Genomic DNA, 15,917 nt, shown 5'->3' on the forward strand with positions numbered 1-15,917 from the left:
ATGTCGTTCAATATCTGGAAGCAAGAGGCAGCAATATCGACGCGGTTACTGAGGATGGCCGAACGATTCTTCACGTTTCTGCAGCTAGCAACTCTCTCACTGTTTTGCAATATTTCCTTCAATGTACCAGGCTTACGCGGACACTTTCAACGAGGAGCAAAAATGGCCGGACGGCCCTATTGTGTGCTGTAGAAGGTGGCTCTCTTGAGACAGCGCGGTTCATACTCCAGAAGTCAACTCAGTCAGAGATCCTGAGCAAAACTGACGACGGTCACACTTGTCTTCATTACGCCGTAATGTCGGGGAACCCGAAGATGTTTTCCTTGATCCAGGACGCTGGAATTTGTCACCACGACCAGACCAGCGAAGGCTTTACCGCCCTTCATTGCGCTGCTAAAGCCTCCAACGCTGAATTATTTCGCGTCACGTTGGACTATATTGACCGAGTCTCGCTCACTCAAACCATCTTTGCTTATCCCACGCTTATCGAACCCCGTCCAGGTTTGCAAGGTTCCGACGGAACTTGGTCCATTGACGATTTTGTCAGTGGCCGTCGTCTTGATCTACCTACAAGTTCTGGTGGAAAGACGCCCCTCCAGTTGCTGCTGTCCGCTGACCCATTCAATCGCGGTCATCGGAAAATGATTCAAGCTCTAGTATCACGTGTTGGTATCGATCTTGAGCGACGCGATAGGGAGAAGAAAACACCTTTAATTGCTCTAGCAAGCCGACTTTCGAATGAACCCCGAAACGGGGACCTTCGTCTCGCAATAAAGCACTTGCTTCATCGAGGCGTTGACACAAACGCGCAAGACGTCTTTGGGCGCACCGCACTTCATTATTTATGCGATCCCGTATCAATTTCGAAGTACACATCCCAAGCCATTGCATATCTTATTGGAGCAGAAGAGCTAGCAGCTACCTTCTCCGGGACCCCTTTGTCGGCTCCTCCCCCACCACCCAGTCGTCCACCCATTGTCCATGCGGGATCCGGTGTGCGTGTCGCACGAAGTCGGTCCCCTCTTCCTCGTCGGTCACTTGCCCCGCTACCTCCTCTCACCTCTCCAAAGATCGAGATCGAAGAACCCAAATGTTCTTCAAACAAGTCGAACATTGCCCGAGTGGATATTTCTGATAAACTCAAAGAAACTGCACTTCAGGCATTCTTTAGAAACTTGACTAAAGCAGACAGTTCCGTCCAAACCAGGAAGATAGCTATTAAGATGCTAAGCTTGAGTGGAAAGGAAGACTTAGACCGACCTTTACCTGATGGCAGCCGAATGTTCAACCTGGCTATTATATTTCAAGATGATGAGCTAATCCAAGAGCTGTACAACCTGGGTGTCAACACGGAAGAACGCGACAGCACCCCAGCTAGCCGGTCTCCGTTGGAAGTGTTTTGTATTCTGGGGGCGAGGGATCTCGGGGTTCTGAGAAAGCTTATCAAAGCTTGCAAGAATATTTCCGAGCTTGACTTCGAGGGGGTAAGTCCCAGCTTCTTAGAGTACTGATTCATTTTGTAGCATTGTCCAACGGCCCTTGGGATATTCTACTCCTGAAAATATCTCAAAGAAGTACGCTAACTCTGATTTGCCTTGAGATGAGTCTGCTTCACTTTGCCTCCGGATTCGGCCACACAAAGGTAGTCAAAGAGCTGCTTGATGGAGGAATCGATGTCAACATACTATCCAAAGAGCGGCTGGTTCCACTTTGCTTGGCAGTATCTAAAGGACACACCTCAACCGTCGAATTACTTCTCGACAGTGGTGCGAAGATGGACAGCTGCTGCTCTCCCAGGGACCATTTGATGGCTGCTCTGATCTCGCGAGCCCCAAATGTGGCCATCTGCAGATTGCTGATTGAACGAGGCATCAGCAACTGGAATGAGAGAACAGACTGCACTTTCCTCGGTCAATTCGTGCCGGGGTTTACAACCAATCAAGGCGCGGGTGTCTGGTTTTCTCGCGATGTGCGCAAAGTTACACCGCTTCATCATTTCGCTGTGGAAGGATATCTTGAAGTGCTCCAATATGTCGTTGAACATTGTAAAGATGTCGATATTGATACTGAGGCTGACTATGGGATTCGACCACTGTTCCTGGCAATATTCGCCTTCAAAAATGATGTTGTCAGGTACCTCCTTGAAAAGGGTGCAAAACCGGATAGTATCTACAAGCCAACCCGGTGGACCACGCTTCATCTTGCAGCTCAGCTAGGGGATCCACAAATTGTTGGAAGTCTCCTTGAACATGGGGCCGGTACGTAGAGGGAGACATCCCTTTCTCATTTCCAAAATAGACTGTTCTATTTCGAGGAGGCGACCCGATTGTGCCCGGACTTCTGTCCTAGCAAATGCTGACTTCTACGTTCCCAGACCCTTGGGCTAAGGATGCTTCTGGGCTTACACCCAGTATCATTGCTTTGCAGCGGGGCCACCTCGACATTTCGAGTCAAATACAAAAGGCCGAAGAGTTACAGCGTGAGTATAGTTACCTAAACGCCTCATTTAATGCGGATATATATGCTGACTCACGATTAGCAAACAAGCCAGAAAACCAGTCTGCCAACCCTCAGAATGAAAAGATATCTCCAGCACTGTCTAATGCCATAAGTAAAGGCGATTTGAAACTTTGTCGAGAGCTGATTGGAAGAGGATTCAGCATCGACGGAACCTATGGGTGTGGGTGTACTCTCCTTCTCCAAGCTTGTGCGCAGGGCCGGTTGAATATTGCTGGATATTTATTGCAGCTTGGGGCTTCCGTCGATTGGGTGACTTGTTCGAAACAGGAGCATGGCGGAGGACTTACTGCGCTTCACCTTGCAGCAGCATTTGGAGACGCTGAATTATGCAAGAGTATCCTCAACAGGAATCCCATTGTATCAGAGAAAGGCGTACAACCCATTCATCTTGCCGCCCGCAATGGGCATATGCCAGTCATCCAACTTCTATTCGACCGCGCCAAGGATAAAACGTTCTTCCTTGAAGCAAGGAACCTAGGCTTGGATGAACTCGATGTTGGACCGCGACATATACCGTTCAGTCAGTCTTTTGGGAAGGGGAGTCCACTTCATTTTGCTGTCTCTTATGGAAAGATCGAGGCCGTCGATTTTTTGCTTCGGGCTGGATCTGATCTTGAGGCTCGATCGGAATATGGGTGGACACCGCTGAGCTTCGCTGTGGTCGATGGGTATAAAGATATACTCGGCTTGTTGATTTCGGCCGGTGCCAATCTCAATGCTCGGAATAGTGAGCTATACACACCTTTGATGATGGCCACGGACAGAGACGACCTGGAAGTTGTAGAACATCTGATTGGCATGGCACAGCACGGTTTGGACTTGCATGCCACGGACACCCAAGGCAGAACAGCACTCCATCATGCTGCCGAGACGGATCATTTCGAAGCCGCCGAATTACTGTTAGAAGCCGGATTAGATATAACTCATGTGGACAATTGGGGAACCACTCCTATCCAGATCACACTTTTTTACCGCGAACAATTTGCCCTCGAGCATCTCCCGGAAGTCGATAACGTTCGTTCTAAAGAACATGGGAGTATCCTCAACACGGCGTCATTTGCGGGCAACAAGGACGTCGTTGACGAGCTCTTGAAGAAGGTGCCTGAAGCTGGCGTCCATGAATACGTCAATCTGTATTGCGATCGGGGGACACCGCTCTATCGCGCAGCCTCCATTGGTCATATCCCAATTATGGAGAAATTGGTTGAGAAAGGGGCAAAGATTAACCTGGTTGGAGGACCTTGTGGTAGTCCCTTGATGGGTGCTTGTACGATGGGATATGCTGAAGCGGTTGCATGGCTCCTTAGGAAGGGGGCAGAGCTTCAGTGCACGAAATTTGATGGGACGACGATCATGGCGGAGGCAGCTGGGCAGCAGCATGAAGCTGTTCTTTGGGTTCTGAGGAAGTTTAAGGAGGAAGGAGTGGAAGGTCTAGATGAGGAAATTCCGGTCAAGACGGCGAATACTTCCAAGTTGGACGAATTTATGGTCGGATATAAGGAGCGGAAGGCGAGGGTGCCTGAAAATAGCTCGAATCGTGGACCGCCGCCTCTGCCTCCGGACGACAAGAAGAACGACAAGACATGCAATGAGGAAGTTGCCAAGACGGACGGAGAGGGGAGGAAAGAAACAAACAAGGCGGAGAGTGGAGAGACTATCAAGACCGACTAAAAGCTTACCAAGCACCAGAAGGAGATCGATAGGTCTATCACCGAATCATGGCCTAGAAAGTAATCACTCGAATTTGGATGGAAAAAAAAAGTAAGGTTGTGTCAACGGAACCGAGTCAACGTCTTCTGTTAATATGCTATCATCCATGCCAATCTCGCGAGGGATATTTGCTTTGCCTAAAGAAATTAGCAATGCCTCATATCAACCAAGCTGGTTGCCTTACAATATCCATTAGAACCACAGAACAAACCGAATTACCACATCTCTGCACGGCCAGGATGTGAAACGTCATAAATATTGTCGAATTCGACCGCGATCATGCTAGTCGGAAATGAGACCGCAGCGTTGAAAACTACACATCGCCCTTGAACAATCTCCACATTCTTGTTCTGGCAGAAACGCTCAGCAGACCAGCGAGGTCCATACGGGTGAGGGTAGTGGCCGCAATCAAAGATGGCAATTATGATAATTCGTTGAACTGCGTGTAGGATGCGATGCGATCTATGATAATATCTTTCTCGTTCGGCAGATAGGCTACAATCATGATATCGATCATCGGCAGATTTTTGTCGTTTGTTAGGAAACGCCAGTTGTTTTGTTCGATTTTCTTGACAACTTTTTGTGCCTGTTCGATAGGTGTGAGACTTAGGCAGGCCTCGATGACAGTGTTCCCAACAATATAGAAGAACCAGAAGACTTGAATGGCCGATTTTGGGAGGACAATGTACAGAAATACAGAAACGAAATATGCGACCGGAAGAATAAATCGACTCACTGTAATCCCCAGAGAGAGAGAGATACGTTCAGGTATTCGGAACGACAGGGAGGGCTTTCGGGTTGCATCTTCTCGTTTCTCTCCTCCATGTTCAGATTCAGACGGTGCTTCGATGTCAACGGTGAAGGTCTTCGTTTCAGTTTTGGTTTCGAATTTCCCGAAGAGTGAGGGAGGGGATGATGACAGCGGTGTTGGTCCAATATCAGAATACGATAGCAGTGATGGTGAGCGCCGACTTCCTACGTAGTCCGGACGACATAGCGAATGAGTGAGTGTAGGAAAAAAGATTGAAAACCAAAATACAAAAAGAATGGACAGATTGCTACCAGCACAGAACTCAAGGATAAGCACAACCAGAAGCAAAACAAAGTAGACAAAAGATTAAACGCATGTATCTTGCATTACACAGCACACTCACTCTTACCAAGGTACCTAACGAGCCCAACCTCATAGGTCTGTGCGTACAGGGCATTTTAGTGATAACGAGTATTTTAGAACTTTTAAATTTTGAGAATTAATTAATAGAACTATACTTTACCTATTTTAATTCTCAAAGCCCGGATCGTGGGCCGTAATTATTTGTTGCTGTCTTGTAACAGTTAAGTGATTGTGAAGACTTTTGCTGTTCGAGACCCTGAAATAGTCTTCGCATAGCCTGAAATTGTGCGGAAAATGCCCTGTACGCACAGACCCATGGGGTTGGGTATCGTAAGGCCAAATAGCTCTGTCGTTATCGAAACCGAAGTCTGGACAGGGTCCATCCAGACCATCCCGCGTCGCTGTAGGCCCTGTCGCAGAAGTCGACACATCATCGATGCCTGCTTTCACATGTTGAAATCTTGCGTGTAGATCCGGCTGCAGATCCGGCCTGGAGTGGAATAGCGGCAACAAATTCTCAAATTGCGTGTGGCTTTGGAGAACCAGCAAGCTACAACGTCTCTAGGGAAAATAATGTAGCGAGACAGGGGTGTTCCGCGCTGGCACGGACCAGAAAGCAAACAATACGAACTTTTAATTGGCTTTTACCCCTTGTCTTGGCTCTCTCGCTACATTAATTTCCCTAGAGACGTTGTAAGCCAGGCTAAATTAGCGAGCTCGGCACCCCTGAAGGCGCTAGAACAACTCTAATTTAACGCCTATCCCAGTACCAGCCGAACATCGCTCTTTCTCAACCTTCCATCTCCTCTGTCGGCACTCGAATCTAGGTAGAGCTGCCTGTTCAATACTCCATGCCCAGACGAAAATGCCTCCCATGTGTATGGAGTCTAGGATGGGAGCTACATCTTTCGGATCGGCGTCTCTCCGAAGCCGCCTCCAAAGGCAATTGCCGAAGCCAAGTGGCTCGATCGAGGCTCTGCTCCAGTGCTCAGCTGTCGGGGAGGATCCTTGTGGGGTCTGCATACCATGGGAGGATCCCGATAGCTCTTCAGCTGGTGCTGATAAGTAAAATATCAAATCATGCTCACGGTCAGTCAACGTATCTCAGTCTCACGGCCTAACCCACCTCCCCTCTGGAGCAACTTGATCGGTCCCTTTAAGTGCTGTTGAAGTTGGAATCAATGCATGCAGAGATCATTCTATGCACAACATGGCCGTTTTGGAATGTTGCAAATCTCTTGTTTTACTTTTCTTTTTGTTGGTTCTTGGGAGATGTCAGTCTCATGACAGAGAGTCCTAGAGCTCCATCTACACTGAACAGGGACTGTCCATGCGGATTCTATGACAGCGCAACCCTGCATTTGCTCACCGATGCTCTAATCGTACAATTTAACGAGACCACGATCTTCCCCTACGAAGACTTCACGATCTCACCGGTTGAGCGAAATGAGCATCAAGAACTTAAATTCGCTTCCTTTGAAGTCGATCCTGCGAAATAAAGTGAGATTTGAAAAGCTGCCGTCATCAAGGCAGAGGCAGTACAATCAAAGGATGGGAAGATGGTCATGGTGACAACAACCGAAGTTGAATCAAGAGCCCCACCAGCCGTGCTTTTTCACGGTGGGAAGCCACGTACCGGTTACATGGCAGGAATTGTGGTTGTTTGTGCTCTGATAGTCACCCTCATCCGCTATGCTCTCACCTTCCTTCCAGCATTGGACTCCGGATAGAACGCACACTACAAGTGTGAAGTCTGAGGCGAGAAGGCACTTGCACATACTTCCCGAACACAGCGTGGCTCAGCCTCTTCTTCACAATCTCAACCCGCTTTCTCACAGTCGGCTACCTGCGCTCCGGAAATCTCTGAATCGTCGCCGAGAGGACCGTAATTCGACCATTCCGTCTCATCATCGCGGTCGCCGGCATCGCCATTCTCGAGTACTTCTTCATCGACTGCGGTGCAGCGCAATAGCTCGAATACCTCCTTTCCGTAGCCTGGTCCACTTGGCCATATTCAGACCGCTACAAAAACTCTCGGAGAATTTTTTTAACGAGCTGCTGGAACTACTCCAACGCCGCACCCCAAATAACAATCAACTACTGCACCGGGGTCTCTGGGCAATTCCCGTGACTCTTCAAGGTTCGAGGATATCCATCCTCGGAGTGATGATAATCTGCGAGCTCAAAACCCCATGGAAGCGCTTCGGCTACTACACAGTTTACATACTGATGAACTGGCACGTCCGGGAATGGGGATCGTAATTCTGGGCGGGCCTCGACCTCGACGTAATCTACAGATACAGAAAATACATTTACGTGCGATTTCTGCTCATCACATGTCTTCTCACTGCATTCACAATGCTAACCTGGGACGCCCTGCTCATCGACGCCGGGATCCCTCTCGCCCTCGAGCGTGGGATCCACCCCGACCTCAAAACCGGCCGCCCAATAGCACAAACGGAGAATAGAGGCTACCCAGCATACTTCGAGTCCCATCTCAATGACCTAGTCTTCGCCTCAGTCGTTCAGCTCGGCACCGAGATCTCACCCACTAAGCAAAAACTACTCTCCTCAAAAATCCTGATGTGGATCTTCCCACACACCTTCACCATCTACTTGCTCCACGGCTTGATCTTCTGAACGCTCGGCAGCTTGATCGTGGTGCAGTTGAGTGCAGCGGGGGTGCCGTGTTGGGCTGCTATGATGGTAAATGCGACGGCTTGTTGCGGGGCGCTGTTTCTTGTGTTGCCTAGCGACTGAATCGTTGGGGAAGGGTGTTACGGGGACGCTGTGGCATCTTGAGAAGGAGTTGCTGCCTAGTACGTATCCGTAGGTGGGGTACTGATCGTGCTAGTGCGAATGACGAGCGGGTCGTCGAGAGCAGGTTCAGTGTTGATGCGGAAGGTGGGAGGAGAGGTAGTAGCTGTTCTGGCTTTAGATTAGAGTTGAGCAGAGTTCTTTTCAGCATATTTGTAGATTGTACCTCTTTCCTGTTGCTGATTTCCAACGTTCGTTTCCATTGTAGACCACTTGACTTGACGTTTTCCCAAGTCATTAAACTCATTGTGTGGATGTAGGATCATGTAGCGAGTGTTACAGATCTTTCACGTATTACGTCCTCTCGAAAGCCGATATCAAGTCACCCCCAACGCCTGTATTGAACCTTTCCCCCCTCCCCAGTCCCCCCAGCACCACCGCGGCCGCGGGCTCTCTTTCCTACCCTTATATAAGATCCCGTCCCACTCTCTCACTAATTTTATCAGTATGCGGTCGAAGAAAGATTACTCGGTTCGCCTCGGAGTTGTATCCGGACGTAGTTTACTCGAATAAGTAATCTTTACTTATCCCTCCCGTCCTTGAATCTTACTCCCTGGATATAAGGGAGATTCAGGTGGACTGCGTTGGGGGGTACTATTCATTGAGGAATATCCGGAATCAGACCGTGAAGCGTCCGGCGAGGGATGGCGACGCCAGAGGCGGCGTATCCATGATGATACCTTGGAGCCCAACATCCTATCCCCCAGTTCATATTCATACCCTAAGATTTTTTTACGAACAGGAACTTTGATCACGTCTTCAGCTTTACCTGCTAAGCTTTGGTGGCTAGCAGGAAGTTTGACCCCCTCTAGCGATAGTCGAAGCTGGATGTCCTGGAATATATCGTTGATTGGGATAACGTACGCTACACCAAACACATCGGAAGCAATCAAGTGGCCATACAGTTCGCCAGTAAGGTAGTCGACGACCCAGGCACCGCTGTCGCCTGACATCAGTGCTTCGATCTGGTTAGCAGTTATCTTGGTATATGGGGAAAAGGAACCAACCTGGATGATCCCGAATTTTGAGAGCGTTGGTTCTTACCAAACTCTTTCCAGGTGCAAGCATAAGGTATGACCATGAACTTGACAACGTTCCAAGTACCAGTCCGCTCGTGGCAGTTGATAGAAGCACTGCTTGCTGGGTTTCATTTTGGTCTGGATGGGCGACTCGAGTGATTTCTTGTCCAACAAAATTTGGCGCAAGCAGCGACTTATTTTCGACTGTAAATAAGGCCCAATCGAGATTCGGTCCATCCTGAAGACTATCCAGTGAAGTCTTAAAGATATGGCCAAAAACAGCCCCAAGGTTTTCTGACATCTCATGCTGAGCAGCATTTTCTGCTGGAAGTGCTGGAGCCCCATACTTTAATGAGCCCAGATCAAGTTCAAACTCCTGGCCATCTTCAAAAGGCCCTTCGTCCGGATCATCGTCTGTATGTTCCTCCTCCTCCAAGTCTTCCAAATGTTGTTCCTGGGCAAGGAAGTGGCAAGCGGTTAATCCTAGTAGCTGGCAGTCGCCACTTTTCCATTGAATTGAGACTAGGCCACCAATTGTGGCCGATCGTCGTTGTCCACTACTTGAAACGATGATTTTGGACCCACATAAGGACCCGGGTATCTTCTCCTTGAAGTATAATTCTGGCGTTTCGCGGGTATCATAGGGGTCGGGTCGAGCAATGGGAGGGCATTGCGAATTAGAACCCAGCGCGAGAGGAGGCATCTCGTAAACGTATACCTCGAAGTTAGGTGTGTGCGCATTTGGATGTGCAGGTTTGAAGTCTGACTCAACAAAAGGCTGCTTGAAGAAACGTCGAACTTTGCCCGCGATTGCCTTGTCGCATTGAATAAAGACCCAAGGTGCTGCCGTTGACTCATTCTCGCCCAAGACCTTCAAGCTCATCAAAATGCCTCTGCACCTAGACAGCCCTCGCGTCAACTTGATGAGATTGTCGGCATGCAACTCTCGCAGATCTTCAAACCGATTTTGAGTCAACCTAGGTATGTCTTTTTCGAAGTGTAGGAGCTTCGTCTTCTTCCGCCCAGCAATGGACCATCGGGGAGCCTTGACCACAACCACTCCACCATCGACGAACGTGGAATCACCAGGGGTAGAAGTCTTTGATCCGCTGTGCGACGCATATCCTGAGTCAACCTGGCCATTGTTCCCAACTTTTATGGCATCTATCAAAGGCCGTTTAGGTGGCGGTGTTGCTCGGCCTACCTTCAAAGCTGCCACAGCCTCGGCGAGCTCAGAGGATTCGGCATCAAATTTTGCTGTCGAAGACGAGGCAGCACTATCCGCGGTACTGAGGGGAAGAATGGAAGTCATGCTCATTTTGTTCCCTGGTATGAGGCCGATGAAATGAAGCGATATTGGATCTGAACCTTATCGGAGTCTGTTCAATTCACAAAATGTTCGAGGCAATGGTCAAACAATGAGGTGTGGTGCAGATGAAGGGGCTGAGCTTTTCCGCACATTGATGATTGGGCTATTTAAGCCACTGCGCGAGCAACTCTGCATTTCAGATGCACAGCCCCAGCCGAGCTGTTGCATTCGATCACAAGCCTAAGGACAATGAACAACCTTACATGCTGTTCGTTGAAGAAGAGCTTTTCGTGGACAAACAAATAGGATACTGGAAGACGATTGTCCCAGGTCGCACTGTACAATCGAAAATGGCTTCGCATTTCCCCTTGAGCAAAGCTACTACAGCTGAACTTCAGCGACTCACTCGAGCCTTATGGTCTTGGTCTATATGCACTGAATGTTCTTCTGGCAAGCCTTGCCATACAGAAGAATGTCCCTGGCAGAGATCAACGATACTCAACCAATTCTTCCAGTTCTACAAAGAAGTAACTGCAACATATGAAGCTGATGTGAAACCTGGCCAGCAACCGGGACTGAGAACCCACGAGGATTTGATAATGATAATTGAGGAGTTGAAGTCGAATCCGGAAACGACGAGGGAGGCACTCCTCGAGAAACTGTTCACGAGTCGACCTGCTCGAAACGATCAGGAGAGAGCGATCAACATAGCAGTTCGCGTGATGATGATGGTCAATTGTTCCATGTCGCGACAATCATCTATACTTCTAGAGTATGGAAATCAGGATGTCCCTTGGAGAAATGATGTTCCATTCTCGGAATTCATTACCAGCATCTTCCCGAAGACAGACCATCCCAGTATCGATCACATCAAAGCGAATCTGAAGGCAACGAAGTTGAAGAAACGAGCGCGACTAAGTTTTGAGCCAACAAATGACTTGAGAAACCATTTAAGGCTAGATCGGAAAAGAGCTGTGGTTGAAATTTTCCATCACACAGCGTTTCTAAAGGAGCAGCTGAGGCTCACAAGAGACCAGCCCCGGAGTATGTCCATCGCAGACTCTATCAAACTGTAAGCGAAATGACTCATATATCGTGAACGTACCTTGACATTTCACATAGAGGCGCGTTGCCCCGCCCCCTGGCCCTCGAGACTCTAGCCACCCTCCAAACGATTCTCTTTCCCCTCACAGATGCCAAATCTAAGGCTTTGCTCCTCTCGTTGACTTCAACAACGACCCAAAACTTCGACACGGACGTCTTGCGGTACGACTCATCCACAATTCGCGATCCACTCCACCCGGAACCAATTCTTTATCACTACTTCGCTTCTCATCTCGCAGACTTATACGAAGAACAGACCAATCCCACTCCGAGAGGAATGGAGAAATGGTTTGAGCGAAGGAGTGCGCCGAGATATGTTATGATGGCCACGATCACTGGGGTTTTCCTTGCCATTTTCTTCAGCATGGCAAGTTTGGCGTTGGGTGGGTATCAGGCTTGGGTCGGGTATCAGCAGTGGCAACATCCCGTGCAAAGTACCGGACAGACGCGTGCTGGTTGATCTGTTTTGTAAGAAATTGCAGGCTCCGTTCCATCTCAAAGTAGAAGTCTTCTAAGGCGAGGCTTGAAGTCCCGATGAACGGTTCCGAAGGCTCCATCCTGAGAGAAAAAGTGTACCGTGATGGGGTAATGCCCTGTCATCAATAAGCAATACTCTGATCAGAAGAGTGAGATCTGCTGAAGTCGACTATTCGCATAGAAAGTCAGCTGGGCATCTGACCGTGAGAGTCGAAGAAGGAGCAAGCAGGTGATCAACCCTCATCTGCATCAAGAAAGATCCTTCGGCGAGAGACGAGGCGACCTCGAATTCCGGAGATGCTGGGAGCACAGCCAAGATCTCATCCTGGCAGTTTTTGTTACCGTGATCATCTGGCCGAAGGAGCGATAACCGGTCCACTGGAGTGAGGTGTTACATCATCAAGTTTGGCTGCTCATGGACACACCTGGGTTCGCCCTCCGGTCTCATGAGGCTTTCGATGCATGCTCGGATTTTCCGAATAATTGGCCACAATCCAGAACAAGCCTTCGAATGTTTCCCCTGGATATCTATCACCCCATGTAAGCAAGGTTGCAGCAGTGGACGGGCCAGCTCCATGGTGAGGTGTGAGGTCAGCCACGTTCCCATGCCAAGAAATGAAGGATGGATGACGCATTCTAAGTATCTCGATCATCATTGATTCGTATTGCTATCTTTCGTAGCTTGACTGGATTCTGTTTCCTGTCGTGTTTGTGAGTGTGCTGTGGAAGGAAGGAAGGAAGGAAGGAAGGGAGTCGCTGAGAATTTGAAATTGAAATACAGGCAGGGTCTGACGCTAAAGCCCCAGGCAAGGCAGGGGTGGATGAGTTCCGCGAATCCAAGCCTTCCTCCCTCAAGATACTAAAGGATATACCATCCATCATTCGGAATTGACCTGCTCCGAATATCTAAATTGCACGCTTAGGCTTATAATTGCTTGAGAGCTTTGATGTTGGGGTTGTGAAGATACTTTCGGGGCGCTGCTCCATGTCGTCGACTCTTTGCAACAAATCCTGCACAACTCTCACCTGAAGTAATTGCACAGCCATTCATTATTGGACGATGAGAATAGATCTCGATAATGCTACAAAGTCACATTCTATTCCGCTCTATCCAGTTCTGTGTATCGTGCGTCTATCTATCGAAGGTCTCGCAGTCTATCCAGTCTAGCTCCGAGTCTATGAAAAGTCTCGCTCGGTGTATTTAGCATACCCAGTGCCGGTGTGTCCAGGTTTTGTCTATGCAATCTCGCGCTCTGTCTGTCATGTGTCCAGTTTTGTGATCTGTCCGCGATCAACGCATCTAGGGTATTCGTCAACCAAATCTAGCCACCGCAATGTGCGGAACACCGGTGATGTGTCCAGCATCCTCCCCCAACTCGTAAGGTCCCGTGTTGTACATTTTGGCGTCAAAAACCCCTCGCTCGCAACGAGAAACCCAAGTCCTGATCCAGGATATTCATATCGCATCTATCGCATCAGTACCTCCTTCTCTACTACCTCTCAAACCCCATAACCTGCAACCCCGCCCTCGTACACGCCTCTCTAATCCTCCCCGGAAGTCCTTCCTCATCCCCTTCCACCTCCAAAATCCGCCACTTCCGCGCCAAAACCTCCTTATTCTCAATCATATACTCCAGCAGATCCAGAATCTCCTCATCGTCACTCACCCTGCCAGGAAACGTCAAGATCTCCAAATTAGGTGGCAAACCAACGGAATGTAATCTTGGTTTGCCATTGCTAATGCCGAGGAGTTGATAATCCATGAGCTGGAGTTCGGTTACTGCGTCGAAATCGCGGAGACGGAGTGCGGACTTGGAACCCAAGGTTGGGAAATCGACGGTTATTTTCTCGAGGGAGTGGTGGGCTGAGCCAAGGGCGAAGATGAATTCGCCAACATCCTCTGGAGATTCCTCGAGTTCGGGGCTTGGATGCGGTTTCTGGGTGATGGTGATTTCCTTCAGCGTTTCAGGGTGGAGTAAAATATCGGTAAGGGCCTCGTCATTGATGTCGCAATCTAGAAGGTGGAGATATTGGAGGGCGGTTTCCTCGGGCTTTTCCAGGGAATCGAAACCTCGCTCATCCAGCCGTGCATGCCTGATGGTTAGAGTCTCGAGAGTTGGGTGCGAGAAGATGTGGATGTTTTCCTGGAGGTCCCAGTATGCACCTCCCTCGCAGTGATAATACAACTCGCCTTCCCAAGAATGTCAGTACAGTGTTTGCAGGGCTGAACAGGGGTCTCACATGACTTCAAGCAAGCCAGATCAAAAGGATGATTAAAAAGGTTCCCAATCGCCCTACACAAAGTGTCTGGGACCGAAATGACCAAATCCTCAAGATTGCTCATCGTAGACAGCGTGTGCGAAAAGCGATCCACCTGTCCCGGCCCCCGTTCCTCTGTCAAGAACATAAACTCACTGAGCTCGGAGCTCGGGTACTCAATCCGGACATTTTGGATGAGGGATCCACGTCTCGGGCGCGTGAGTAGCGATTCAGAGAAGGTGAGGTGGTGCTTAGGCTGGTCGAAGAGGATGGATTTGTGCAGCACTGGGTCGGTGAGCGAGTTCATCCGCCGCGAGACAAGGCAGACGGAGAAGAGGTCGTGTTGGCTAGGCAGCACTGACAGGATCTGGATGAGGAGCTCGTCGGGGAGGTCGAGCAGGTGTCGCCGCCGCAGTGTGACTGCCATGGCGGGGTCTTTGCGGGGAGAGGACGGGGACGTAGGGAGGTGGAGATGTTTTCTGTGGAGTGGATCTAGGCGGCTGAGAGATGTTGGAGATTTATTTTTATGCATTCGCCAAGTGTTTCGGCTGCGGCGAAACTGTTGATCCGGATCGGTTCACATGGCTTGTGACGGCTGACGTCATCCTGCCTCCTGGCTGCTGTCGTAAGGCTGAGGTGGAAAAGAGAGGCCCAATTCATCACTCACTCATTCACTCAGGCAGCATGTAAGTGGCATGGGAAAAGTGCTTCCTTGGAAAATGAAAAGGTTGGACCTTTTCTGGCCAATGAGAAAAAGGGAGAGGTTGGAATTTTTTGACCAATCAGAAAAGTCCATTTCACCTCAGCCCACGCCAGCGACAAACCACTCATTCCTAAGGTACGGACCGCTGACTTCATTGAGAATAACTTCCACGATTTACGCTTAGTCCAATGACCTGCATCAATTCGCGCTCACTTCTAGTGACCCCGCTAACCACAATTTCCAAGTTCATGTCTTCCATCATCAACCCCTCCTTTCAGCGTTCCGGACACGACGGAAGAAACGCGATTAAGAGCGATCCAGAACACTGGAAATCAATCTATCCTCGTGACCATGAGGATGGCAGTGAGATTTGACGATACACACGGTATCCTCACTCAGATCTGCAAACGCAAGGCATTTGATGCCGCATCAGTGCCATTGCCAATGCTTTTGCCTCAACCTCCTCTCCCTGTCTGCCTTTCACCGCATCCCGGGCATCTGAGCCAGGCATCCTGTTATCTTTGTTTCCCGAGTTTGAACTCTTTCTCCGCCAGCATGTCTTCTGCAAGTGAGGCTTGGACGTCGCGTTGGGTGTCCGCTCGTCACATAACCGCATAACTTTCATCCTTTCAGACCTGCCCAGGTGGTCTCCAGTCCCTCAATCAGGAAGCGCATTGCGTGCTCTCCACGCATCTATGCTGAAATAACCCTCGAGTTGTCAACTTGAAGGAATCTAGAGTAGCGTATATTTCTCTGATTCCAAAATAACCATCGTTCGGATCATCCCCCAGATTTGAGCAAGGAGCGATTGTTCTGTGATAACCACTACAAGATATATATATATATACATATGTCAAAACATAATTATTCAGTCATAAATCCATA

At 49.2% G+C, this 15,917-nt stretch overlaps 5 protein-coding genes across 5 annotated transcripts; 3 read left to right on the top strand and 2 right to left on the bottom strand.

Moving 5' to 3' along the window:
• The first annotated feature begins 6,807 nt into the window (after positions 1 to 6,807).
• On the top strand, positions 6,808 to 7,850 carry K444DRAFT_90160 (uncharacterized protein). Its single transcript, XM_024888794.1, has one exon. It carries the CDS (start codon positions 7,037 to 7,039, stop codon positions 7,604 to 7,606), a length of 570 nt encoding a protein of 189 aa, XP_024732440.1. The 5' UTR covers positions 6,808 to 7,036; the 3' UTR covers positions 7,607 to 7,850.
• K444DRAFT_617222 (uncharacterized protein) lies at positions 7,561 to 8,320 on the top strand. Its single transcript, XM_024881077.1, has one exon. It carries the CDS (start codon positions 7,703 to 7,705, stop codon positions 7,982 to 7,984), a length of 282 nt encoding a protein of 93 aa, XP_024732441.1. The 5' UTR covers positions 7,561 to 7,702; the 3' UTR covers positions 7,985 to 8,320.
• A 459-nt stretch (positions 8,321 to 8,779) lies between these two features.
• Positions 8,780 to 10,498, bottom strand: K444DRAFT_633663 (uncharacterized protein; the record flags this gene model as incomplete). The annotated part of the gene is made up of 3 exons (XM_024883643.1): positions 8,780 to 8,857; positions 8,902 to 9,119; positions 9,169 to 10,498. The coding sequence occupies 3 exons, from the start codon at positions 10,496 to 10,498 to the stop codon at positions 8,780 to 8,782; spliced, it is 1,626 nt and encodes a 541-aa protein (XP_024732442.1).
• Positions 10,499 to 10,839: 341 nt separating this feature from the next.
• On the top strand, positions 10,840 to 12,053 carry K444DRAFT_596458 (uncharacterized protein; the record flags this gene model as incomplete). Its single annotated transcript, XM_024878430.1, has 2 exons — positions 10,840 to 11,561; positions 11,612 to 12,053. The coding sequence occupies 2 exons, from the start codon at positions 10,840 to 10,842 to the stop codon at positions 12,051 to 12,053; spliced, it is 1,164 nt and encodes a 387-aa protein (XP_024732443.1).
• A 1,510-nt stretch (positions 12,054 to 13,563) lies between these two features.
• Positions 13,564 to 14,756, bottom strand: K444DRAFT_633665 (F-box domain-containing protein; the record flags this gene model as incomplete). The annotated part of the gene is made up of 2 exons (XM_024883644.1): positions 13,564 to 14,261; positions 14,312 to 14,756. The coding sequence occupies 2 exons, from the start codon at positions 14,754 to 14,756 to the stop codon at positions 13,564 to 13,566; spliced, it is 1,143 nt and encodes a 380-aa protein (XP_024732444.1).
• Positions 14,757 to 15,917: the final 1,161 nt, after the last annotated feature.

Source organism: Hyaloscypha bicolor (genome assembly GCF_002865645.1).
Source record: "Hyaloscypha bicolor E unplaced genomic scaffold K444scaffold_125, whole genome shotgun sequence".
Taxonomy (NCBI): Eukaryota; Fungi; Ascomycota; class Leotiomycetes; order Helotiales; family Hyaloscyphaceae; genus Hyaloscypha; species Hyaloscypha bicolor.